The sequence below is a fragment of the Pangasianodon hypophthalmus genome, chromosome 6 (assembly GCF_027358585.1).
Source record: "Pangasianodon hypophthalmus isolate fPanHyp1 chromosome 6, fPanHyp1.pri, whole genome shotgun sequence".
NCBI lineage: Eukaryota > Metazoa > Chordata > Actinopteri > Siluriformes > Pangasiidae > Pangasianodon > Pangasianodon hypophthalmus.
In genome coordinates this window covers 20,263,560-20,291,557 of record NC_069715.1, presented here as the reverse complement: position 1 = coordinate 20,291,557, position 27,998 = coordinate 20,263,560, and the positions used below count along the sequence as shown (strand labels likewise).

The following is a 27,998-nucleotide window of genomic DNA, read 5'->3' as shown; positions in this document are numbered from 1 at the left end:
CTGGGGACCCCAATGTAACAAGCTTCACAGATGGGCAAAAACGGAGGTGGGAACTGAGTGAACTCAAACGTAAAGTTTAATAATAAACAGAACTCAAACATAACAGAAACAAATATAGCACCAACATAAAACACACATGCGTCTCTCTCTCTCTCCCTCAGGCGTCTCCAGCCGCTCTTTTATTACTCTCTCCCACTGATTAGACAACTCAGTGCCAGGCGTGCATCCTCAGAGCCTGGCCACTCCCTCCTCCTCATCACACACACAAAAAAACCAATGAACTAGAAGGAAAGGAGGAAAAACAAGCATGTGGTGAACTAAAAACAAAACATGCCACAAAATCAGCTTCAGTATCTTGAGTGATTGTGTCACATTTGCTTCCAGAATTTGCTGCTATTTACTGGAATCCATTTGTCCATCTGTCTGTGAAATGTTTCCTGTGCCACTGGCTGCCACACAACCCCAAAGCATAATAGATCCAATCCCATGCTTAACAGTTGGCAAGGTGATCTTTTCATCAAATGCTACTCCTTTTTTCCTCCAGACATACCGTTAGTGATTGTGGCCAAACAGTTTTTAATTCATCAGGCCACAGCACATGTTTCCAAAATGCCTCTGGATCTAGATATCTTTTAGATATCTTTTAGATATCTAAAAATATAGCACCAACATAAAACACATAAAACAAGATATCTAGATATCTTTTAGATATCTAGATAAATTCATTGACTTTTTTGATGAGGTCGCAGGTAAGGTTTTCTTCTGATGACCCTTCATGCAGATCAGGTTTGTGCAAGCAATGCTGCAGAGCAGAATGGTGTACTACCACTCCTGTGTCCGCTAAACCTTCCTGAATGTCATTAGTGTTATATGGGGATTTTGCTTTGCCTTTCTGGCCAGCATACAGGCAGTTCTATCTTGGTTTTCTTGATCTTTCAAATCTTGCCTTGACTTCCACAGGTTCCCTTAACAACACTTCGAACAGTGGAAATTGTAAGCTGGAAGCACTTTGATATATTTTTATAGCCTTCCTCTGCTTTGTAGGCATCAATTTTGTAGGAATCAATCAAGCTTCATTTTCAGATCCTCAATCAGCTGCTTAGAGAAACCCATGGTTGTTGAGTGTTATCACAAGGTTTGAAAAGTGAATTTATTATGCTCTGAAATTCTTATCCCTAATGACAATTCTTGACCTGCCTAAAAAGTACTAATGAGTTAATTAAGGCCTAACTATTTAAATAAGTTCTGAGACTTCACAACTTGAAGGGTATCTAAACTTTTGCACATGCCACAATTAGAAAAAAAAATAGTATTTCTTTTTTTAAGTTCATCAAATATAAAGTAACTGTTCCTTAACTTTTGCAGAAAATTTATATTTTTAAAATAGATTGCCGTATCTTTTATGCTTACTTCTTTTAACCTAAAAAATCAATAAAATATATAATTTGGCTGTGGTGCCCAAACCTTTGCATACAATTGTAGCATTAATGACATCTCCATTTGTTTATGTGCACATTTTGGGCAATTAATTCTTTGTGCATGCATAACTCATGCATGTGTTTAGCTGAAGTGCAACAATAAAAATAAGTTTTGGCAAAAACATTTATAGGTAGTCTGCAAAACTAGGTATTTTGGTGAATTCAGTGAAACAGGAATAGTATAAATGGAGTAGGAATAGCTGTCTGAAATAACATAGGTATACAGATTGTGGCACGTTTGTATCTATTTCAACCATGTCCTCTGATGCAGGAAGGACACTGGTTTGCCTGACTATCATTCAGGACATGCATGAACAGGGACTCTAGGCTGTTATGATCACTCTCTCCTCTGCCAGTGAAGCTATTAAAATATTTTGAAATGGCTCCAATTTTAGGATTACTACAGAAGAAGAGAAAGAAGTACAGGGAGATGCAAGCATGATTCATCTGTATATCTGCTTCCAGGTTGAGGCCAGGACTAATATGAAAGCTTAGTGGGTATCACTCTGGTTACTCTTATCTCTTCTTCGAATAGGACAGAGATGCCACCAATGCACAAACCCGTCCCTCCACCACCAAAGAAGAACAGTGACATGAAAGGAGGCCTGATATCTGATGACATACAGGTAGGATGGCTTCCTCACTTCCACCCACAATGCAGAGCATAGTTCATACACACATATACAGCATATGTACAGACACCTACAAGGTTCTTTAATTCACAATTACAGACCATGCCCCCAAAATAATCAGAGTTGTCAATATTTATTGTGATGACAGAAAAACAAATGTTTTTTTATTACCCCACAAAAAGAAATTAGGATACCATTGGAAAATCAAAGTCCTAGAAGTATTTGCACCAATTAAAATGCAAATAAAATGCACCATCCCAGTGATCAATCCATGGATGGCATATAGGCATTTCCCCACAAACTCTGATTAAAATGTGTACTGCAGAGGAAAAATTAAAAGTAAACCTCTTACAGTGGTCTGCAAAATACGATAAATATATATTATATAAACAATTACATGAAGGACAAAATAAGAGAGGTATAAACCAGATGACTGACATATATTAAGGAAACAATGAGGGCATCTTTGGCAGAAATGTTGTGGGCTGTGGTAACCGTTATGCTTTGTGTATGCTAGTCTCAATGGTACTATTCTTGGTACACCTTGCAAACATCTTTTGTGGGTAATGGTAGATTTGGATAAAGGCAAGCAAAATCAACTTCTCAGTACTGTTCATGCATTCATTAATAGTTCATTCATCTTTAAAAACTGCAGTGGATCCGGAGCGTATCCCTAGGCATATCCTGTAGGCTCTGGAATAAACCGGGAATGGGATGCCAATCCATGCAGCCATACACTCACACACACATTCATACCCAAATGCAATTTAGCATATTTAGCATAGCCAATGCACCTACCCATATGTTTTTGGAAATTGGATGGAAACCAGATATCCTGGAGGAAACATGAACATGGAGGGAAACTCAAGACAGACAGTAACCAAAGCTCAGGATAAAACTGGGGACCCTAGAGCTATGAAACAGAAACACTACCAACTGCCACCCCCTGAGGGATATATGTTTTCCATATCACCCTTCAATGTTTCTGACTGCCCATTTCCATTCAGACTCCAGACTCCAGACATTGCATAGAGATTAACATCATAGTGCAGGCGCAACCTCTTACTGACCTACTCCGAAAAGTCTCACATAGGGTCTTTGCATTTAGAGTCTGCAGCCATCTCCCCATTATTGGTGAGAGAAAGTGAGCAAGAGAGAGGATGACTAGCTAGTCTAGCTAATACAGCCTAAGTAAAAATAAAGGCAGAATGTAGAGGTACAGGTATGAGGGCACCAATGGACATCAGCTTCCTGCCACTCCACCATCAACAAACATGAGTGTGTGTGTGACTGTGTGAGGGGGGATAGGGCTTGACAGCATCAAAACATCCCATTTACAATAGCAGCTTTATAAATCCCTAGATCTGCACCTTTTTCTAAAGGAGCTATTAGCAGAAGTCCAGACTAAAAACATAGGTTTTTTTTTTTTAGAATATACATGGAGATTGAGTCCTGATCACTAATGGGAAGCCTGTTCCATTACTATGGGCTTTGTTGAAAAAGCTTATGTCCCACTGTAAAGTTTCATTATTCTAATCCTTTTAAAGTACCTGCACTATTTGATCAGGTTGTAGTTGTCAGGAATTCATAAATAACTGGATACCAGATCATGGCTTTATTAAGAATAAATCACAAGAGACCAAAGAGACATGATAAAAATCCATAAACTATATGTATCATGGACAAAGGTTTGGAAAATGAGTTAGACACAGGCAAAAAGCAGAAAATGAGATGAAACCTGAATCAAAAAACAGACAGAACAAGAACAGGGACAAGGCTTAGTAATGTCAGAGAAATGCTTCTGAAATGAGTCTTACAGACATATATTACATAGTTTACAGTATATAGGTATGATGTTGATGAGAGACAATTGTGCTTGGTTAGAAGTCCAGTTATTGTGAATGAGTATAGGTAGCTAAATGAGTCTTGTTCAGGTGATGGGGCTTGGTGTTTTTCAGATGACAAGGGGATAGTCTGTGAATTATGGGAAACATTGTTACCTTGGATTGGCATCTCTAAATTGTCCCTAGTGTGTGAATGGGTATGTGAGTGTGTGTGAGATTGTGCCCTCCGATGGGTTGGCACCCCATCCAGGATGTCCCCACGCCTTGTGCCCGAGTTTCCTGGGATGTGCTCCAAGCTCCCCCCCTTGACCCTGTGTAGTATAAGTGGTATAGAAAACGGATGGATGGATAGATGGATTGTTCACTGGTTCTGGTGTATGACTGGAAGCAGGGAAGTGCTCACGCGACAATACTATTGCTAGTAAATTGCCTAGACAGTATTTATAATTTGCTGGTAGCTAATGGTAGCCAGAGTTAAGAGAATAAGGGATAATGTTGACAAACATCCTGGTTCTAGTAGTAGTAGTAGTAGGTGAATTGCACATCATGGTAAGTGTGAACTCTTTTACCCAGTTGGCTAATCTCTGAATAACTGATGGTCTGATGAAGGAATAGCTGCTATGCAGTTCTGGACACAGTGGGGAACGTTCTACAGATTGATATTCATAGAACACTGATCGCCTGGTTTGTACATTTGGATGAAATAACCTTAGGCAGGAACCCCAGGTTCAGCCACATGGACACTCAAATATTTTTCTTCCATAATTTAGTCCTGGCCAATTCCCACCCACCAGTTAGGACTCCCGTATCATACAACAGCTACCAACGTGGGAGGGTGAAGGCTTTATACACGTGAAACCATCAAAACTTCTGAACTGCTCTTCATGCTGCATCATGGGGTGGCATAACATACTCAGGGGAAAGCACTATTCACCTCCTTCTACATGCATTGCAGATGCCCATGATTGGCTAGTTTTACTGTGATTGACAGGGGGTAGACAGTATGCCACCCCTTCCACCCAGAAAGCATGGCCAACATGGCAAACATTGCTCTGTTGAACTCCCAGCCATGGATAGCTGTGGCATTGTCGGGTTCAAAGTCCAGAGAATAGGAAAAGGTTGTCTTCAATGATGCATATTTCAGATCAGCATCTGTATGGATTCATATGGAGAAGGGATTCCAACACAAGCAGGAGATCCCATGCCAGTCTCTTAGAGGAGTGTGATGGATTCAGAAATGCTGCTATGAACCTATATGCTTGTATCAGGTGTCAGATGGACATCATCGAACCCAAAGGACTAGACAGCCACCACTGATGAGACCCAGTGTCTTTAATACTGAAACAGAGAAATATCACCAGTGCATCAGCAGGCAATGGCTTCTCCTTCTTGGGTACACCAAGTTAATCGAGGGGAGAGCCACACTCCATTAACCTCAAGGGGGGCTTACCGACTAATCTACAATCAATTAAATAAAATTTTGAAAATAAAATAAATGGAAACAAATAACCAATTACTATCAATGAATTTTCTCCAGCCTTTTTTGTAACACAGAAAATATCGTACTTATACACAATAATATTGAAATCTTCTATATAATATTAACGGATATGTATAATATGTACAATTCAAGATATTTATATAATACACTGTTCTATAATAATATAAACAACACCATTCACATATATGTGTGTGTCTACCTCCATGTGTTATATATCAAATGAAATTGACCACAACAAATATCTTTTTAGCACTGTATCACATGCGGGGTGCACCATGTGCGTTACTCACGGGCTACATCATGAAATAAAAATTCTTTTCTCTCCTGCGATGCTTTACATGTAACATGCACCATTACAATAAACAATCAACTAGACCTCTTTCATAAAATATACAAACTGGTTAAATAACATACCTGAAACAGGAAAATATCATCAGTGCATCAGCAGGCAATGGCTTCTCTCTCTTGGGTATACTAAACATACAATACTAATTAGCTGGCGCCACAAGGTGTTCCAATAAATCTAGTTGTAAATCAAATAATACACTTCCAATGTAGCAACCAACACAGTCAAACACTACCATCAGCTTATTTCATGTAACCAGCAATAAAAATCATTATAGCTAACAAGTATCAACATACCAAAGTTAATCGAGGGGAGGGCCACAGTACATGTGTCCATTAACCTGCGAAATGAGAGCACCGGAAGTGTTCCACCAATTATACTCCCACTTGACAAAACACCCCAAGAAAGGTTCTGGAACTTCAATAACATACTCCCATAACCCAAGAACTATAACTGAGACAAGATTTTGTGACGCTCACTAAACCCCTTTCACAATACAATGACATATAAAGCAAAAATAAAATATCGGTAGGGACATAAATTCAAGAAAACAATACAGGAAAACAATGAAGTAAATCTCACCAGCTACACACTCCCAGAGAGTTGCCATACATTGAGCTATGGTGAGCAAAAATGGCCACCACATACTCTTTCAGCGTAGATGGAGACTTAACACTATATAGCAGCAGCTGCAAGAAGGCTAGAATTTTAGGCATTGGCCAGTGCACCAGGTCCACCATTTTTATGCATTATGCATTATGTCTGACACACACAGTGTCATGAACCAGTCTCATGGCTGCATGGCATGAACAATGTCAGATTAGCATATAGCTTCTGAAGGGGGAAGACTTTCACTGGGACCATTTCAGTTCTCTCAAACCTAGAATAGGGTGTAAACTTTTCTGAATGGTATGGCAAATGTGGTTGTTTACTAGCAAAATTCGGAGGGTGAATACCAAGTTCCATTATTTTACATCTGAAGACCTGAGTTGAGAAAGTTATCAATATTTTCTGGAGTTTAAAGGGACACTCCAGCCAAAATGAAACATTTAACTATTGATAAATTTGTTGTAATCATACCTACTCACATCTTACATCAATGATGTAGCAGGCTCTGTAGCAAGATTTGCCAGTTTGATTACTGGTGAAACCTTGTCCAGTTTACATATGTTGGAGGTGGATGCAAAATTTGAAAGACTACAATAGATATGGGTGGATATTTGAGTGGGAGGAGGAACTAATAAGTAAATTATTGTAATGAAGTGAAAGAAATGACTCAGCCGATGATTTATTTGAGCTACTGTTGCACAGTGACATCAAACCATGCATGTTTGAGCCAAAGTATATAGAAGAACTGTGCCAGCAAGAAGAGCAACGGGAGGCACAGAGAGAGCAATTGTGGGTCTTTCAAAATTACCCTGAGCCAATTAAAGCTAGAAACCACACACATAGCTACCATAATATCAGCTAGTAATGTTACATGATTATCTACCTTTGTGTTAGTGACTTTATTAGCAATCTTACTAGTAGTATGAGTGAGGACAAGCATTTCGTAGCAGAAATTAACTACTCAGGAAGGCATAGTGCAGTGGTGCCACAAAGGTTAAGGCTCTGGGTAACTGATCAGCTGGTCAGGGGTTCAAGCCCCAGCACAAGTTCAGATTCTGATGGATCTGATTTCACTGTATACAGAACTCTCAATTCACATTCTTGGGCTATGTCAAGGGAATGTTGTCATAGACAAAGCCAAGGTTCAGTCAGTAGCAATGTGGGCCATGCCCCAAAAGCAAGGAGCTACATATATTCCTAGGGTTTGCAAATTTCTACTGAAAATTTATCTGGACTTCAGCCTCATTGTAATGCCTCTCCTGCCAGTCTTAAAAGAAGGATCAAAGAAACTACTCTGGAGCACCCACGCAGATCATACATTCATCACCCTAAACAAAGCTTTCACCTTGGCCCCTATATTAAAACACCTTGATCCAAGTTTGCCATTCATAGTAGAGAAGGACATCTTCAAATCGGGATGGTAACCCTCTTATCTGAACAGCAATTCTCTCCAACTATGCTGTAGCCCATAGCATACTTCTTAAAGAAACTCACACCCGCAGAAAGAAATCACAGTGTTGGCAAAATGTAGCTGCTGCCAGTAAAACTGGCACTGGACAAATGGCAATATTGGCTGCAGGGAACCCGAAAACTCCTATTTTATAACTAATCACAATAACCCTAATTTCCTTAAGATATCTTGTATCTTGAATACCTAAATGACTCATACCAAGAACAGCCTGATCAAACTGAAATGTCAATTCAGACACCTATACAGTTCTCCACAACACCATCCTACCAGAGTTATGCTTTGTCACTGCCATAAGCTGGGATATTGACTGACAGATCACTGGGGCACTCTAATATCATCTATCTCCTGCCCAATGTGGGTGGCTATCACCACCAAATATGGGTGGGAAACCATGCTACAAGACATACATAAGTTTAGTAAGTCATGCTTCTTGTATACCCAAGCTATGGCTTCACACACTCTCCCAGCTGGAAAACTCCTGCCTTTACCAGTTACACAACACCCATAGTCCCATATCACTGTAGACTTAATCACAGGTCTTTCCTCCTCTCAAACGACAGCGATGGAAATCTCTTTCCATCCAGCTCATTTCCCTTCCTGGCTTGCTTACAGATTTTGAAAAAGCAGATCTTCTGTCAGTACATTTTCCCATGATATAAAGCGCACAATCTCACATCACATGACTTCCAGTAAAGGACCTATCACCACTCAAAGTGACTTGATTAATTGATTAATCATCTGGTTGCAATCACACTTTAAATAATCCAGACACTCAGGTTTACTCTGCCTTTGTTATCTGCCTGATTTGATTAGTGTTTTGAACAGGGGTGAAAATTAATTTACTACTTGTACTCTTGAAACTGTACTTAAATACATGGTTCACTGCAACAGTACTGAGTGTAAGCCAATTAAAAAACAGTGTGTGCAAATTTTAAATAATTCCGTTTCGAGACTCAATCAAAATAAAGTAGTAAAGCTGAAAGTCTGCACTTCAGGTGGCAGATGTTTTAGTCTGCAGACCCTGGAGACAGAAGGGTAAATCATAGCTAGATCATTTGAGGTTTTAGAGTATGAAAGCTCTGTATTAAACTTAAGATGTCACTTCAGTAGCAGTTGACTTGTGTTAAATATAGAGTGCTGCTATCAAAGCAAGCTCCTTCCTCACACTGCTGAAACTTCTGTGTTTGATGCAAGTCACACATGGGTGTAAAAGAAAAAGTTTCAGAAATGCATCAGGTGTTGGCCTTTAACGTGATTGATACATTTCAGTATTTGGAGTCAACCAGTGTTGAGACTCACAAATGTGTGGAAAAAAGAAAAGGCAATGGATTGCAAAGACAAGAGAGATGGGAGACATGTGCTTAGCAGAGATAATCCTGTTTGAGTTCTGCTTAAAGTTCTAGAATTTTCCATATTTTGAAAACAGATATATATATATATATATATATATATATATATATATATATATATATATATATATATATATATATATATATATATATATATATATATATATATATAAACCCTTTAATCCATTTAATAAATGTTATTGCCTAGTAGTGCATACAGTTCAATAGTTTCTGAATAAGAGAGATGGGCTAGATTGGAGCTATAGTGTAGCATTTTTAATGTTTTCAACTTGTGTAATACAAAATTCTTTTTTTTTGTTTATCTCTTATTCCTTGGCTAATTGTGAACTAAACTGCAATTTTGAGCATTTAGCTCCAGTACTTAGAGTTAATTTGCATGTATAAGATTAGCAGCTGAGCTACAATCATTTCTAGGATCTCAGAGCAAAAGATGACATTGTCCTATAGGTTGAAAATTCCCAAGGCTGGTAAGGTTTTTAATTAATGTGTTTGGGTATGCAACCAATCCAAGTTTATTATTTTTGATAAGAAATTTGATTGCTTCTGGTGGGATTTCTTTAAGAAAAGTACACAAGTGGATGATTTAGAGGAGGAGAAGAGTGAAATAAATTCAGGCTGTTGGTAAATGAGTCGAATAGCTCCACATGGTTATGTTGGTCTCTATAATTAGGCATTAGTGTCTGGCATTAAATTCAAACTCTGAATTTTCTGTTTAACATTTTCAATTTTATCATGGTAAAAATGAATAAAATCAGTGTGACTACATACTGTTGGTATTTGTGCTTGGGTGATTGTTTTTTCCTAATTAACATACTATTCTAAATAAAAATCTAAGATTTGTTTGTTTCATTTTATTAGAGTGGAGAGATATGCTGATCTCCTTGCAGCTTTTGTATACAGCTAAGGCCATAAGTTTACATACATGAGGCTAAATATATTCAACTCAATTTTTCACAACTCCACATATTTTGTGTTACCAGACATTTCCTGTGTTAAGTCAATTAGGATATCTGCTTTGTTTCTATAACAAGTCCTGGTGGTCTAGCAGCTAAGGATCCTGTGCTCTCACTGCTGTGGCCCAGGTTTGATTCCTAGGGACCCAACCCAGCCCCTAGGAGTGTACTCTCAGTGCTGGTCTCAAGCCTGGATAAAATGGGAGGGTTGCATCAGGAAAGGCATCTGGCACAAAATGCTTGGGGAAGCCTTCCACAAACTTCTCACAATACTTTGCCTGAATTTTTGCCCATTCCTCCTGATAGAACTGGTGTAACTCAGTCGGGATTGTGGGTGTCCATGCTTGGATATGTTTTTTCAATTCAGTCAAATTTTCAAATTTTCTCTGGGATTCAGATCACAGCTTTGTGATGGCCACTTCAAAATGTTTACATTGTTGTCTTGAAGCCATTTTGTTTTAACTTTGGAGGTATGCTTAGGATCACTGTTCTGCCTGAAGACCCAGTTGCCTCCAAGATTTAACTTTCTGGTTGATGTCTTGAGGTGTTGCTTCAGTATTTTTACATTGCATTGCAGCTACAACAGCCTCCACTCTTCTGTGAAGGCTTTCCACTAGATTTTGGAGTGTGGCTGTGGGATGGCCATTCTGAAATAAATCTGTCTCTAATTGACTGTTAGATAAAATGACCTCCGATGTGAACAAAGTAGAGGCCCTCATTGACTTGACAAAAGAAATGTATGGTAACATGAAATGTGTGTGGTTGTGAAATATTAAATTGAATATTTTTCGCCTAGTTGTATGTAAACTGTTGGCCTCAACTGTAGTTAAGAAGGCGCTTTTCATGCACTTTGGAAGGCTAACAGATAAGTTTGTAACCATTCCCCCTCTCTTTCAAAGAAGGAGCCGCTACAAAATATTTTGAGGGAGGGGACCACCAACCACTCTTAATATATGTACCTTAAATAATATTAAATCAAGATAGAAGCCTTAAGGAAATATACTGTCTGCACAAAATCCAAATAAACACACAGATGGGGATTTACAAAATTAATATTGAAAAGTAGAAAACTGCATGAACAATAAGGGCAAATGATAAAAAAAACAAACAAAAGAGATCAGCAGGCTCAAAAACTTGTATAAATGGACCCAGTTAGCATCAAAGCAAACAACATAGCAAAAGGTGTTGAATTATGGATAAAAGATAAACCTGCACCTTGTCCAATGTGAGACATGAATGTCTTTTGATGAATGTCTATTGTACTTATCGTTGATGATGATGGTGTTGTTGTCGAAGATGATGATGATGATGATGAAGATGCAAAGGTCAATGAGAATCCAATGGTTGTCCAAACGAATCACCATCCACCATGTGCTTCCAGGCAAACATTTTAGTCTTGAGTGAATATTCCCAAACAGTCCACAATAGGGTGTGAAGTAGAAGTCTTAGCATAGGAATGCTTCCCATATTCACACAATGAGCATATCAGTAGTAAAACTACTAATATAAAAGCGTCCTTCTAGAATACAATATACAAACTGAGGGTTAGCATGCTAACAAACATGAGAATCAAATCACAAATCATATATAACGTCAGCTGGAAGAAAAGAACAAGAACAAACCAAACAGAAAAACACTTACATTGATTTGAGCTTGAAACAAACATTTCTCAATCTGGACTCTTCAGCATTGCAGGTAGCATGAAAAGAAGGCCATGCCTTCTGCACCTGTAGTTAAATTAGAGGAGGAGTGCAGCTCTGAGCCCCTAGAGGGCTGTAGTAGAACTGCAACCTACTATAAATCCATAGTAACAGCATCAGCATAGTAACAGCATCATTATACCAGGATCATTTTGAAAATCAGTTCAACATAATACATTTTATCAGGGTTTATTGCTGCATCTGTCTGGCACGACTTGTGGCAGTGGTCTGTGTGTTTACACAAAAATGAATGGTGCAGGAATGCTGTTGTGGTCTCAAGCTACTGTTCGTCGCTGGTGGAGTTTATGACTCTGAAGTGCCGGACATACGACCTGCCTAGAAATTTTACGACCATGCTCATTGTCATGGTGTACATTCCACCCAGCACTACCGCAAGGGAAGTGCTAAGTGAACTCTATAGGGCTATCATTAACTTACAGACAGCACACCCCAACGGATTTTTCATTCAAGTCGCCAGAGACTTTAACCACACAAATCTGAAATCGCTGCTGTCAAAATTCCACCAGAATGTTGATTTTGCAACCTGTGGTACAAACACTTTAGACCATGTTTACACGAACATTCATGGTGCTTACAAGGCTGCACCCTGCCCCCACCTTGGCTTCTTGGACCACATCTCTGTTATACTAATCCCAGCATACAGACCACTCCTGAAATGTGCCAGACTGGTTCTGAAACAGGTGAGAACCTGGTCTGAGGGAGCCGTCTCAGCACCTCAGGTCTGCTTTGAACACACAGACTGGATTATGTTCAGAGAGGCGGCTAAATACTACAACACCGTACACTTAGAGGCATAAGTAACTGACTACATCAGCAAGTGCATAGATGATGTGAATTCCTTGAAGACCATCACCACATATGCAAACCAGAAATTGTGGATGACTGCAGAAGTGTGCATGGTGCTGAAAACTGAGACATGGTGCCTTCAGGTCTCAAAGCTACACCACTTGTCTGTGATGGTGATGCCTCGCTCCCAGACGCACTAAACAATTTCTATGCACAGTTCAAAGCACAGAACAACAGGCCAGTGGGGAAGACCACCCCAACTCCCACCGACCAAGTACTTTGTCTGTCTGCAGTAGATGTCAGAGAGACTATGTCCAGAGTTAACCCACAGAAAGCTGCAGGTCCTGACATCATACCTGGCTGGGTGCTCAGGGAATGTGCTGATCAGCTTGTCCTCACAGAGATCTTTAACATTTCCCTGAGCCAAGCAGTTGTCCCTCTGTGCTTCAAGATGACCATCATCCCTGTAATGATGAAATCATCTGTGTCCTGCCTGAATATTGGCCGGTTACACTCACACCTATCCTTGTGAAGTGCTTTGAGCAGCTAGTCATGAAACACATAAAGAGCAGTCTTCCCACCACACTTGACCCATTTCAGCAAATATTTCCTAACTGCTCAATGCCATATCTGCTACCATCCACTTCTCTCTGTCCCATCTAGACAAAAATACAACTATGTAAGGATGCTGTTCATAGATTTCAGTTCAGTATTCAACACAATCTTCCCACAGAAACTGATAACAAAGGTGAGCCTGCTGCGATTGAACACCTCCCTCTGCAAATGGATTCTGGACTTGGAGACCCCAGTCCATCAAGATCTGCAACTCCACCTCCAGCACCACCACACTGAACACTGGCGCTCCCCAGGGCTGTGTGCTCAGTCCACTGCTGTTTACCCTGCTGACTCATGACTGTGCTGCATTGTACAGTTCAACTCAAATCATCAAGTTTGCTGATGACACTACAGTTCTTGGACTCATCAGCAACAATGATGAGTCAGCATATAGAGAGGAGGTGAAACAGCTCGAAGAATGTAGAGACAACAATCTATCTCTTAAGGTTGATAAGACTAAAGAGATTATTGTTGACTTCAGGAGGACCCAAGTAGACCACTCACCTCTGCACATCAACGGAACAACTGTGGAGAGAGACAAAACCTCCAAGTTTCTTGGTGACTCTTCACCCTCCTGCCATCTGGCAGAAGGTACAGGAGCATCCATGCCACCACCAGCAGACTCCACAACAGTTTCTTCCCTGAGGCAGTCAGATTACTCAACACCTTGCTCCCAATGCTCACCTGGGCTAGTCAAACACCTAAACCAGTATGACTCAAAAACAGTACACACCTGCACTTTACAAAGCTGCATCAGTCACTTTATTATGGAACTAATTTTATCTGAGTATGAAAAGCTACTCTTAATGATATACAGTGGCAAACAAGGCCACCACACAAAGGTGGTTTCAGAGGATTTGCAACAGCTAGTATGTGCAATGAAGAAATTACAAGATAATGGTGAAATGAGATAACTAAGTTTAGACTTTATATTTGTTTCTGGAGTTTGATATGTAGCTGAATGAAATTCTCTGCCCCTAACAATCAAGGGAAGTTCTGTTGCTAATCACTCTCTGCTGTTTATGGTAACCAGCCATGATCCTATAATTACTATAATTTCCTATATTCCTCTTATCACACCTTGATAAATATCAGTTCCCCAGTTTCATCTAGGGCAGGTGTCAGAGTAAAGGCATTTTTACTAATAATAATTTTTAAATTTAAAATATACTCACAACTGCTGCACCTTTGACTTTAAATTCTTACACAATACTTAAAAAGCTATAAAATCTTTTGTAAACATATTTTAGCATATATGATAAAACTATCATATAAAGGGAAATCTGTTGGTTCTTTAGGATGAAATTTCACATCAATTTGGTGTTAATTATAATAGTAATGGTAGAGAGTTCTTCATTCCTTTCCACCATCATCTCAAGGCTCCTTGGTTACTGTAAATCTATTATTTTTTTATTGTTTTTGTGACATTGACATCCCCATTTTAAAGGTTGTTCTTTTGGACAAGGAGGATGAGATGAAACTTCCACTGCATCCCCCTTACAATGATATGGTGCTGTCTGAGTCAACTGCCTACACTGATAAGCCAGTAAGTAGTGTTTTCTTCCTTCCATTGCTTCTCTTTTTGTCTTCTTGCTTCATCTGAATGTGATGTACACTATAAAGTACCAAAAAGTACCTGGACACCTGACCATCACACCCATAAGTGGCTCTTCCCCAAACTTTTGCCAAAAAGTTGTAAGCACACAATTGTCTAGAATGTTTTTGTATGCTGTAGCATTAAGATTTCCCATCACTTGAACTAAAGGGCCCAAACCTGTTTCATTATGACAGTGTACCTCTGCACAAAAAAGGTCCATAAAGACATGGTTTGCCATGGTTGATGTGGAAGATTTTGAGTGGCCCATGCCCTGACTGCAACCCCATTGAACACCTTTGGGATAAATTGGAAATCTGATTGTGCACTGGGCCTTCTCAGTTGACATCAGTCCAGACCCCACTAATGCTCTTGTTGCTGAATGAGCACAAATCCTCACAACCACGTTCCAAAATCTAGTGGAAAGATTTACCAGAAGAGTGGAGGCTGTTATAATAGCAAAGGGGGACCATGCAAGTCCTTGTTAATGCCTATCGTTTTGGAACAGGCACATATGGGTGTGATGGTCAGGTGTCCACATACTTATGGCCATATAGTGTATGTAATGTGTCTGACAATTATGTAAGTATCGTATGTGAAAATAAATGCCTTCGAAATCAATTATACTGTATGTTTAGTGAAAAACAGTAGCTTTATTTCTATATGTTTTCATTGTCGCTATTGGGAATGCACATGTGTATGGTGCTTTGGATTGTTAATACAATTTTTATTACTCTTGTCTACAACAATACCATCCTAATTCAGTCACTGTGGTTCATAAAGACATATGGAGAATGCAGTGTGGACGTGTAAATGCGAAAAATACTAATTTCACTTAGTTTACCTCAGCATCATAGATACATTGTATATTGTCCCACCTATCAGCCTGCATACTGGTATACACAGGCATGCAAACACTGCATATCCACTGGAAATCTCAGTGGTGAGAACTGTGCTGATTTTTTTATTTTGGTTTCTTTTCTATTATTATTATAATTTGCTGTATACCACTGTGGCAGCAAAGTGTGCTAAACAGCACAAAGAAAAACAGCAGAAAGTGTGAAAGTGTCCCAGAGAAGTATCCATCTAGGTAGGCTTGTATAGAATAATGAATTTCATCCAGGTCATCTGTTACACTAGGACAGAGCACCTCTCTTTCATTTATGATCACTTTAAATTCAAGGTATAAAAACAAACAAATAAAACACCAGAAAACAAAAACCAAACCAGGTCTGGTTAATGGCCAGTGCCATTATATATGCACTAACCAAAGTTTCTGGTTGGTGTATGTTTGTGTGCATCTTGTGGTCTTAATGCATGCACTGATATAGCATACTCTCTTTTTATCTGAAGTCCTTCTGTGTGGCTGCAGCCTTAAGCACTTCCCTTCAGCGTGGTTATTAGTCCAAAAGTTAACAGCTTTGATAGACTTACTTATCTGTGTAGCTTTTTTGAGGACCTTTTTGAGGAGTTTTTTAATTGTATTAATTATTATGGCACAGCATAGAGAATTTTTTTTTTTTGTAAGTAAAGATATAAATGGCAATTTAATATTTAACATTTAAAATCACTTCCCCATAACTATTTTTAACTGTTATCTTTAATAACTTTTAATAACTATTAAAAGCTATTAAACTATTAATAACTATTAACATATATATACATACATACATATGCATATACATTAGACACTAGATTTCTAGCTGCTGGTTTTGAAAGATATTCAGGGGAAATTTCAACCCAGGCCTGCTGTAGGTCTTCTCAGAAGTGCAAGTGACTTGCACCCTCCATTTCCCATGTTGCATTGTGGCCTACAGACATGGCCGCTCCAGACTACAATTTCCAACTTACACGCTCCAGCTCCCCCAACTTCTGATTGAACACACCTGTTGATTGAACTCTTATCTTTAACTTAAATAACTTTATTAACATTACCCTTTATATACAAGCATATACGTATACACTAGACATTTGATTTCTAGCTGTTGGTTTTTAAAGATATTCAGGAGAAATGTCAACCACACTATAAAAACGGACTCCAAACTCTTTTCCTGATATGCCAAGCCTTTATCATTGTAATTGATATTCCGGTTCTTTCTGACTTTGCTACTTCCCATTGACTTTGTGATTCTGGTTTTCCCAGGCTTTCCACCTGATCAGTAAACAGAACAAATATTTTTGGATTTGTTTGCCAGTCTGCTTTTAAATAAAGCGTATTTTACAACTGCATTTGCTTCCACCACATGACAGTATACGTCAGTGTTTCTATGGATGAAGCATGTGTGCTAGAGTGGCAGCAGGAGCTCATCTCTCAAGGCTGGCTAGTGGGACAACATGAACAACAGCTAGTCCAACTTGACACCAAGCTCATGCATGCAATTCAATTCAATTTTATTTGTATAGCTCTGTTAACAGTGGAAAATGTCCCAAAGCAGCTTTACAGAAATATATAAATTCAGGATATAAATTTTTAAATTTATGAATTTATGAATAGAGGCGATGGTGGCAAGGAAAAACTCCCTGAGACGATATGAGGAAGAAGCTTGAGAGGAACCAGACTCAAAAGGGAACCCATCCTCATCTGGGTGACACCAGATAGTGCGATTATAAATAATTCCCTTCTATAAATGTATACTATATGATCATAAAGTGCAATTGTGTAACCACGAAAATTCATTATAGTTTTCATATGAAGTCTATTTTGCAGAAGTTATCAACTGTTCGCTGATGGAGACTTGAGTGCAAAACTGTTCATGGGAATTGCAGTCCTAAAGCTATCATAGCAACTGTAGTCCTAAGCCATTGTAGCAAAACTGTCCATATCAATTGAAGTCCGAAACCATCTTCATGGCATATTCTAATATGCCAGTCACCCAACCCTCTGTAAGTGTTTCATGTTGCTGTGCTCCCTGTACTGTACTTTTCTGAGCAAGTGGGGATTTCTGGGGGATTTCTTTCCTTCTCATGGACAAAGCTCTGAACTGGTCAACGACCATCTGGTCTCAAGGAGGGGAACATATCTTCTTCTCTTGTTCGTTTCAGTTACATTTATGGCATTTGGCTGAGGGATTTCAACAAATATTGTATCACTGCCCAGAAAGAAAGCAGACTGGGGAGAAACTCCTGCCTGTCAAGCAGGGCAACCAGAGTGCTGCTGAATATGCCCTGGAGTTCAGGACACCAGCTGCAAGCAGTGGATGAAATGAACGGGCACTAAAATCGGCTTATCAACAAGGTTTGCAACATGACATTGTAAGAGAGCTTGCCTGCCATGATGACCAGGCCACCTTGGACTCCCTCATTGACCTGTCTGTCTGCCTCACTCAGCTCTTGAAAGGACGAGAGAGGTCACTCGACCAAAGTGTCACGGAGCCCATGCAGGTCGGCCAAACTAAGCTCAGTGCTATGGAATGCCAAAGGTATCAATGAGGAGGACTCTGTTTTTACTGCAGCAACTCCATGCATCAGATCACTCAGTGTTCAGAATGTCCTCCACCATGAGTGACACAACCAATTCATGCACAAACCAGTCCTCCCCTCCCTAAGCTATGATGAGTCCCTTACAATTCATTTTTCAATCCAGTTCATTTTTACAATCCAGTTTTCACCCTTGGGGGGTTTTACCATTGTTTCAGCCTTGATTGACTCTGGGGCTGAGGGCAACTTCATAGACCAGGCCCTAGTTGATGAGCTCCATCTTAGCACCCAACCTCTCCAGTCTCCTCTCAAAATTCAAGCCCTTGACAGAGGATCCATCATAGGTGGCTCCATTACTCACTGTACAGAACCCATTTTCCTACATATCAGCACCCTGCACCAAGAGCACATCTCCCTCTTTGTCACCATCAGCAAGAAATTCCCTATCATCCTCAGTTTCTTATGGATGTAATAATCTCTTGGGCAGAAAAGGAAATAATCTGCTGGTCCTCTCACTGCCATGCTTCATGCCTCAGAACCCTTACAACTACCCCATTGAGTTCATGGCAAGCACACCACCACTTCATAACCCTATTTCTCCCTTAACTGCCACTGAGAATGAGAATGGAAGAATACATCAAGAAGGCACTAAAGCATGGCTACTTTCGTTCACTTTGTTCACACTGTTTCACACTGTGCACTGATTATAGAGGACTTATTCAGATCATGATAAAATATCATTAAACACTTCCACATCCTATCTGCCCTAGAATAGCTTAGAAAGGCCTGCATACTCACCAAACTAGACCTGAAAAGTGCATATGATGCCATATGGCCTCTCTTGCTTGCCTTTGGTCTTTCAGTGTCTGATAAAAGAGGTCCTCCAATACATGCTGGGCAGGTTTTATGATCGCATACATAGATGATATGCTAATGTACTCCCCAACATTAGAGACTCGGGTTCTGGGCCAGCTACTACAGAACCAGCTGTATGTCAAAGGGGAAAAATGTGAGTTCCACCAGTCCAAGATATCATTCCTGGGTTATGTCTTCAGCACCAAGGAGATCCTCATGAAAGTCAACAAGGTAACTGCTGTCAGAGAATGGTCTGCTCCTGTCACAGCAAATGGCCATCAGAGATTCCTCAGCTTTGCGAATTTCTAGAGGTTATTCATTGTAACTTCAGCATCATCGCAGCACCACTCACTTCCTTGCTCAAAAAGGGGTCAAGGAAATTAAAGTGGACCCCAGTTGCAGATCGAGCCTTCTCCCACCTCAAGGAGGCATTTAGCACTGTCCCCATCCTCAAGCACCAAGATCACACCAAGCAATTCATCACAGAAGTTGTCAGAAGCTGTCACAGCGTTTTGGAGAAATTTCATCCAGTTGCCTTTTTTTCTGGGAAATTATCACCTGCAGAAAGAAACTGACATTGATAACTGACAACTGCCTGCCATTAAACTGAGTCGCATCACTGGCTGGAGGGGGCTGAACACCCATTTATCGTCTATACTGATCATAAAAATCTTGAGAAAGCTGACTCATTGTCATGGCTCTATCTACAACCCCTGGCAAAAATTATGGAATCACAGGATGTTCACCCAGGTTTTTTACTTTATAGCAAACAAACAAATCACAGATATGACACAAAAAAGATTTTGTTCAATAGCTTAACATTCTGGTTTGTGAAATATACATAAAAAAATTCAAGGACATTTTTTTTATTAATGGCATGTCTTTTTCCAAATCAAGTAGAGGAAAAAATTATGGAATCACTCAATGTTGAGGAAAAAATTATGGAATCAATTTTTATTTTCCATTTCTAAAACAAATACTGGGACAAGTCTAAAAATGCTAATAAGTCAGCAATTAAAAGGGAGTGCTTACACACTTTAATGGGCTGTTGGACTTGGCTAATTGAAAGGAAACATGGCTCCAATGACAGAGTTGTCAGTTGAAACAATTGAAAGGATTATAAAACTCCTTCAACAAGGAATTTCAACATGGAGTGTGGCCAAAGAAGTTGGTTGCTCCCTGTCAGCTGTGTCTAAAATGTGTTGCAAGTATAAACTTAATGGGAAGGTTATGAAAGGTAGATATACAGGCAGACTAAGGAAGATGTCAAAGCATCAGGATAGAAAACTCAAAGCACTATGCCTTGAAAATAGAAAATGCACAACAAAACAAATGAAAAACAAATGGGCGGAAACAAGAGTCAATGTTTGTGACAGAACTGTAAGAAACCGGCTGAATGAAATGAGATTTACATATAGAAAAGCCAAAAGAAAACCAGCACTAACACCAAAACAGAAGAAAACAAGGTTACAGTGGGCTAAGGAGAAGCAATCATGGAGTGTGGATGATTGGATGAAAGTGAAATTCAGTGATGAATCATGAATCTGCATTGGCCAAGGAGATGATGCTGGAACTTTTGTCTGGTGCCGTTCTAACAAAACATATAAAGATGACTGCCTGAACCAATTAAATTTCCCAACTCATTTATGATATTGGGTTACATGTCAGGTAAAGGACCAGGGGAGATGGCAGTCATTACCTCAGCAGTCAATGCACAGTTGTACAGTGAAATTTTGGACATTTTCTCATTCCATCCATAGAAAATAGGTTTGGTGATGATGAAATAATTTTTCAGGATGACAATGCATCTTACCACAGAGCAAACAGTTTTAAAGCTTTTTTTCAGGAAAGGCATGTCAACTCAATGACATGGCCAGCAAACAGTCCGGATCTCAATCCAATTGAAAATTTATGGTGGAAAGTAAAAAAACTGGTCCATGTTAAGGCTCCACCCTGCAAAGCTGATCTGCCAACTGCTATTCGAGAAAGTTGGAACCAGATTGATGGGGAATATTGTTTTTCATTAGTGAGGTCTATGCCTCAAAGAATAAAAGCCAGAGGAGGAGCAACAAAGTATTAATCGTGTTTTTTTTGTTGATGATTCCATAATTTTTTCCTCTACTTGATTTGGAAAAAGACATGCCATTAATAAAAAAAAAAATGTCCTTGAATTTTTTTTATGTATATTTCACAAACCAGGATGTTAGGCTATTGAACAAAACCTTTTTTGTGTCATATCTGTGATTTGTTTGTTTGCTATAAAGTAAAAAATCTGGGTGAACATCCTCTAAGTGTGGTGATTCCATAATTTTTGCCAGGGGTTGTAGTACTTTCCAGACTTCCCTCAGTCATGCTTTGTAGGCACTGTTTAATGGGACATTGACTGAGAAATAGTTTAATCCCAAGGTCAACACATGCCCCACTGGGAAAATGCACGTGCCATCCCTGCAAAGAGACAAACTGAACACCTGGGCCCACACATTCTCTGCTACCAGACACCTATGAGTTCATAACAACTCCTCAACAACAAATACCAGTGGCCTAACTTGCTCACTGATATCAAGTTCATTTTCTCATGCTCAAAGTGTGCCCAAGCAAAGTCCGCAGAACATTGCCTGCCAGTAAACTAATGCTGCCGACTGTTCCTCAATGACCATGGTCCCACCTAGCCACTGACTTTTTAATAAATCTTCCCATGTCACAAGGGAACACTGTCATAGTTATCAATAGTCAATAGTCAATAGTTATCATTGACTAGTTCTCAAAATCTCTTTGCCTTGTTCCCCTACCCAACCTACCATCTTCTGCCTTTCAGACAGCTGAGAGCCTCTTTCAGCATATGTTCAGATATTTTGGTATCCCAGAGTACATCGTAAGTGATAGAGGCACACGGTTCTTGTCATGAGTCATGGAGAAATTGGGAGTCATTCTCACTTCAGGTTACAGTCCAATAGCCAAGTCGAATGAGCTAACCAGCAAATCAACTAGTTTGCCTAGTTTCACCTAGTTTGTACCATTTGCTGGGTGTCTGACATTTTGCCCAATTTTGACTCTGCCTAATGTTTATTTGGATTTGTTTGCCAGTCTGCTTTTAAATAAAGCAATTTTGCAACTGCATCTGCTTCTGCCACATGACATAGGACAGTTTTTTCTGACCTTATGACGGGACTCTTCTCAAAAGAGCTCAATAACTGTGCTGGCCAGTGCATCACAGACAGTAATCTGACTCCCATGTTTTGTCATAAAAGAGTTTTTGCATAGCTTTGAACTATGTTTTGGATTGTTCTCCTGCTGCATGATTAAAACGGTACCCTTTCTGGTTCATTATTACTTAGACTGTGTATAAATTTTCTACCTCATCAGCACCACTACATTTCCTCCATCAAGCATTCCTTCAGCATGTTTTCAATTATTCTCTCACATACATTCCTGGGCCAAGCCCAAAATGGCAAAATATTAAGCTATTAATGGTATTAACAACAAATCATTGGTCAGAAAATTAGCAAGAATTAAACAGATGCACTGCTGAGATCTCCTGTGCTACCATTTGCTTGTTTACTTTTGCTGCAGTGAACTGTTTGGGGGAAAAGCTAGAAACAGGGAAATTTACTTATATAGTCTTGTACACAAAGGTAAAATCATGATAATGATTAAGATGTTTGATGTAAAATTCAAACCAACCATGTCTGGGTATACAAAATTTTCCAAAAAATATATTCTGGAATGTTTTATTATTATTATTTTTTAAAAGATTAGTCATTATTTGGTTAGCTGCCACACCTGATGCAACCCATGAAGGGCCACAAGGCTTCAACATTTAAAGAAATTAAAGGGAAAAGCTATTGCATGCTAAGTTCTTTTATCTATTTGTTTAATTCTTGCTAATTTCCTGACCAATGATTTCTAGTTAAGACCATTAAAAGCTTAATATTTGGGCTTGGCCCAGTTTTTTTTTTTTTGCCCACAAGAACAGTATGTTTTTCTATTTGATGAAAACACCTCAAACTTAGAATTACACAAAATACAGCCATAGTTCCTTTGTCTGTTTTAAATGGCTTTTTCCTTTGACACTCTTTATGTAATGCTAGCATCCCACAGTTTTCTTTTCACTGTTGCAGTTGACACTGCTATTTCGTATGTAATGTTTAAGGAAGTAGCCAACTGAGGATCCTGTAAGGAGTCTGTTTATCAAACTACAGTATCTAATATCTTGTGTAGGCCTAGTTTGCCCTCTTCTTTTAAGATAGTTTTGGACACCTTTTGTCACAGGCAAGAATCAAACCCAGGGTGTGGTGCTGGAAACCCAGTATTCTAACCACTACATTATGGAGGAGTGAGGACCCAGCTGCAGAGAAACACTGGAGGCAGGGCTTTCTTTACTTAGAACTATTTACAAAAATACGAACAAAAGTTACAAGCATCCAATGCAGGACTGAAGAGGGTAACAATCCAAGAACAGTTTGACAAAGGCAACAATGTCCAAAAATCTCCAAAAGGGAAAAATAAAGTACAAATCCTGAACAGACAAACCAGTCCAAAAAGGTTAGGCAAAGTATCAAAAAAATAAATCCAAGAAGGGCCCACAGGCAATCTACTAAACAAAGAAAGCCCAAGACTGAACAAAAATACAAACAAATGAAGGGCTTATATACACACCAGCAAACCAAGCACAGGTGATCTCACTGAACTAATAAGGGGGTAATGAACAGGAAGTCAGGAGGAGGTTGGTCTTGTGCTCTCTTCCTCCCTCTGCTGGGCAGGTTGTGGTGTGACACTTTTGTTTGAACTCTTCAGTTTTTTGGCAATCTAATACATTTCACAAAACAAAAAACTGACATCTTTCTTGAGAATGCTTCTTTTCTTTTGGTCATCTTTTAACCCATAATTTAACCCATAGTTAAAACATTATTAATTATGGATGAGCTAAAAGACTTTGCTATTAGGACACTGCAGTAATGGCTGCTAAAATTGAGGCATTGGAGTTACTATGTCAGATAATATAAAGAGTGTGACCTACATTATGTTTTTCAAACTGGCATAAAGAATATAATATAATATAATATAATATAATATAATATAATATAATATAATATAATATAATATAATATAATATAATATAATATAATATAATACAAAGAATGATAAATGAAGTTGTTGTTCTTGACAGTGGCGCCAATAAAACCACCCAATTTATTGATTTTGTCGTTTTCACCTGTCCACAGGTGATAATCAGAGATTAGGCCTAATGTGATGTATAATGTGTATTGTGTAGTTTAAAACTCAATATGTAGAAAGTTAGTCAAAAAGTGCAATTGTGTAATCAGGAAATTCATTATAGTTTTAACATGAAGTCTATTTTGGTGGAGATTAGTGTGCAAAACTCATGCATGGCAGTTGCAGTCCAAAGCCATCTTCATGGTTTCTAAGTGGTACCAACCACAGAAATCTCATGTGTCCTTAGACTGTCCATATTAGGCCATTCTCAACAGCAGTGAATGGTTTCCAAGTGAACCAGAAGTAGGGCATCATGATGGATCAGGCAAGTCTGGACAGCAGAAGGGGTCAGGGTCACCAGTGTCTCAGGAGTAACATGTGTAGTTTGACAGAGAGAATGAGAGAGAGAGAGAGAGAGAGAGAGAGAAACACAGATTATTAGGTATGCTCATCGTCACATAATGGTTAAGGACAATGTACATTGTGTGCAGAGTGCAAGCAGGGACTCCGGCAATACTAGCTATGACAGCATAAATAAAAGGGAGAGCCAGAAGGTAACACAGACAGGAGAGCACCCTGGGACATAAAGCAGCCAGCCACTCCACCGTCAGCAAACCTGAGTGCAACAGCATCCAAAAATCCCAGTTCACCAAAACACTCTATGCCCATGAACCCTCCAGATCTGCTTGTTTTCCTAACAAAAAAATATTAACAAAAGGTTTAACTAAACAAATATGTTTTCAGTCTCGACTTAAACATTTAGACTGTGGCTGAGTCCCAAACACTAATTGCAAGGCTGTTCGATAACTGTGGGGCTTTGTAAGAGAAAGCTCTTCCCCCTGCTGTAGCCTTAACTATTCGAGGTACCAACAAATAGCCTGCACCTTTTGATCAAAGTAAGCATGGCGGATCATAAATGAACAGCTCAGGTACTGTGGCACAAGACCATTCAGTACTTTATAGGTCAATAGTAGTATTTTATAATCAATGCAAATTTTGATTGGAAGCCAATGCAGGGTGGATAAGATAAGGGTGATGTGGTCATATCTTCTGGTTCTAGTAAGGACTCTCGCTGCTGCAGTCTGGACTAACTGGAGCTTGTTTATGCACCTACTGGAACATGCAGACAGTGAGGCATTACAATAATCCAACCTAGAGGTAACAAAGGCATGAACTAGTTTTTCTGCTTCATGTAGTGACATTATATTTCTTATCTTAGCAACGTGTCCAAGATGAAAGAAGGCTATCCAAGTAATATTATTTACATGAGCTTCAAATTAAATACTGGAGTAATCACACCAAGGTCTTTTACTGCTGCACATGATGAAATTGAAAGACCATCCAGAGTTACTCTGTAATCAGGAAGCTTACTTCTAGCTGCATGTGATCCTAGTACAAGTACTTCTGTCTTGTCAGAATTAAGTAGAATGAAGTTAATAGGCATGTCCGTTATACATTCCTCAGTGTTATTAAGCTGGTGTCTCTCATTTGGCTTTGCTGAAACATACAACTATGTATCATCAGCATAACAGTGTAAGCTAATACCATGTTTACGAATATTTTTCTTTCCTCACAGGTAGAATATACAGTCAGGTCCATAAATATTGGGACATCGACACAATTCTAACATTTTTGGCTCTATACACCACCACAATAGATTTCAAATGAAACGAACAAGATGTGCCTTAACTGCAGACTGTCAGCTTTAATTTGAGGGTATTTACATCCAAATCAGGTGAACGGTGTAGGAATTACAACAGTTTGCATATGTGCCTCCCACTTGTTAAGGGACCAAAAGTAATGGGACAGAATAATAATCATAAATCAAACTTTCACGTTTTAATACTTGGTTGCAAATCCTTTGCAGTCAATTACAGCCCGAAGTCTGGAATGCATAGACATCGCCAGACGCTGGGTTTCATCCCTGGTGATGCTCTGCCAGGCCTCTACTGCAACTGTCTTCAGTTCCTGCTTGTTCTTGGGGCATTTTCCCTTCAGTTTTGTCTTCAGCAAGTGAAATGCATGCTCAATCGGATTCACGTCAGGTGATTGACTTGGCCATTGCATAACAGTCCACTTCTTTCCCTTCAAAAACTCTTTGGTTGCTTTTGCAGTATGCTTTGGGTCATTGTCCATCTGCACTGTGAAGCACCGTCCAATGAGTTCTGAAGCATTTGGCTGAATATGAGCAGATAATATTGCCCGAAACACTTCAGAATTCATCCTGCTGCTTTTGTCAGCAGTCACATCATCAATAAATACAAGAGAACCAGTTCCATTGGCAGCCATACATGCCCACGCCATGACACTACCACCACCATGCTTCACTGATGAGGTGGTATGCTTAGGATCATGAGCAGTTCCGTTCCTTCTCCATACTCTTCTCTTCCCATCACTCTGGTACAAGTTGATCTTGGTCTCATCTGTCCATAGGATGTTGTTCCAGAACTGTGAAGGCTTTTTTAGATGTCGTTTGGCAAACTCTAATCTGGCCTTTCTGTTTTTGAGGCTCACCAATGGTTTACATCTTGTGGTGAACCCTCTGTATTCACTCTGGTGAAGTCTTCTCTTGATTGTTGACTTTGACACACATACACCTACCTCCTGGAGAGTGTTCTAGATCTGGCCAACTGTTGTGAAGGGTGGTTTCTTCACCAGGGAAAGAATTCTTCGGTCATCCACCACAGTTGTTTTCTGTGGTCTTCCGGGTCTTTTGGTGTTGCTGAGCTCACCGGTGCGTTCCTTCTTTTTAAGAATGTTCCAAACAGTTGTTTTGGCCACGCCTAATGTTTTTGCTATCTCTCTGATGGGTTTGTTTTGTTTTTTCAGCCTAATGATGGCTTGCTTCACTGATAGTGACAGCTCTTTGGATCTCATCTTGAGAGATGACAGCAACAGATTCCAAATGCAAATAGCACACTTGAAATGAACTCTGGACCTTTTATCTGCTCATTGTAATTGGGATAATGAGGGAATAACACACACCTGGCCATGGAACATCTGAGAAGCCAATTGTCCCATTACTTTTGGTCCCTTAACAAGTGGGAGGCACATATGCAAACTGTTGTAATTCCTACACTGTTCCACTGATTTGGATGTAAGTACCCTCAAATTAAAGCTGACAGTCTGCAGTTAAAGCACATCTTGTTCGTTTCATTTGAAATCCATTGTGGTGGTGTATAGAGCCAAAAATGTTAGAATTGTGTCGATGTCCCAATATTTATGGACCTGACTGTATATAAAGAAAAAGGCAGTAGGCCTGAAACAGAACCTTGCAGAACACCAGACTTTACATTTATGGCATTTGGCAGACGCCCTTATCCAGAGCGACTTACAATAGTGCTTTGAAGTCTATCAAAAATACATTCTGATATTGGCTCGCTAGGTCACAAACTAGGAATACCATCAGTCCAAAACTCACTTTACCTTAGTATGCATAGTGAAGCCACCATTTACTCATAATTTACATGAGTCAGGACAGGGTCATTCCCTTATCTCCAACAACATTTTCTGGTCTATCAAGGAAAATAGTATGATCAGTGGTGTCAAAAGCTGCATTAAGGTCAAGCATCACAAGCAAGGAGACACAGCA

At 39.4% G+C, this 27,998-nt stretch overlaps 1 protein-coding gene across 2 annotated transcripts in view; it reads left to right on the top strand.

Annotated features, from left to right (window-relative positions):
- Positions 1 to 27,998, top strand: part of nectin1b (nectin cell adhesion molecule 1b) — a 165,812-nt gene that overhangs the window by 122,160 nt on the left and 15,654 nt on the right. For both annotated transcript variants that reach the window (XM_053235185.1, XM_053235186.1), the window contains exons 7-8: positions 2,014 to 2,104; positions 14,774 to 14,872. In XM_053235185.1, the coding sequence (XP_053091160.1) occupies positions 2,014 to 2,104; positions 14,774 to 14,872 (190 nt within the window). The remainder of the gene's footprint in view (positions 1 to 2,013; positions 2,105 to 14,773; positions 14,873 to 27,998) is intronic.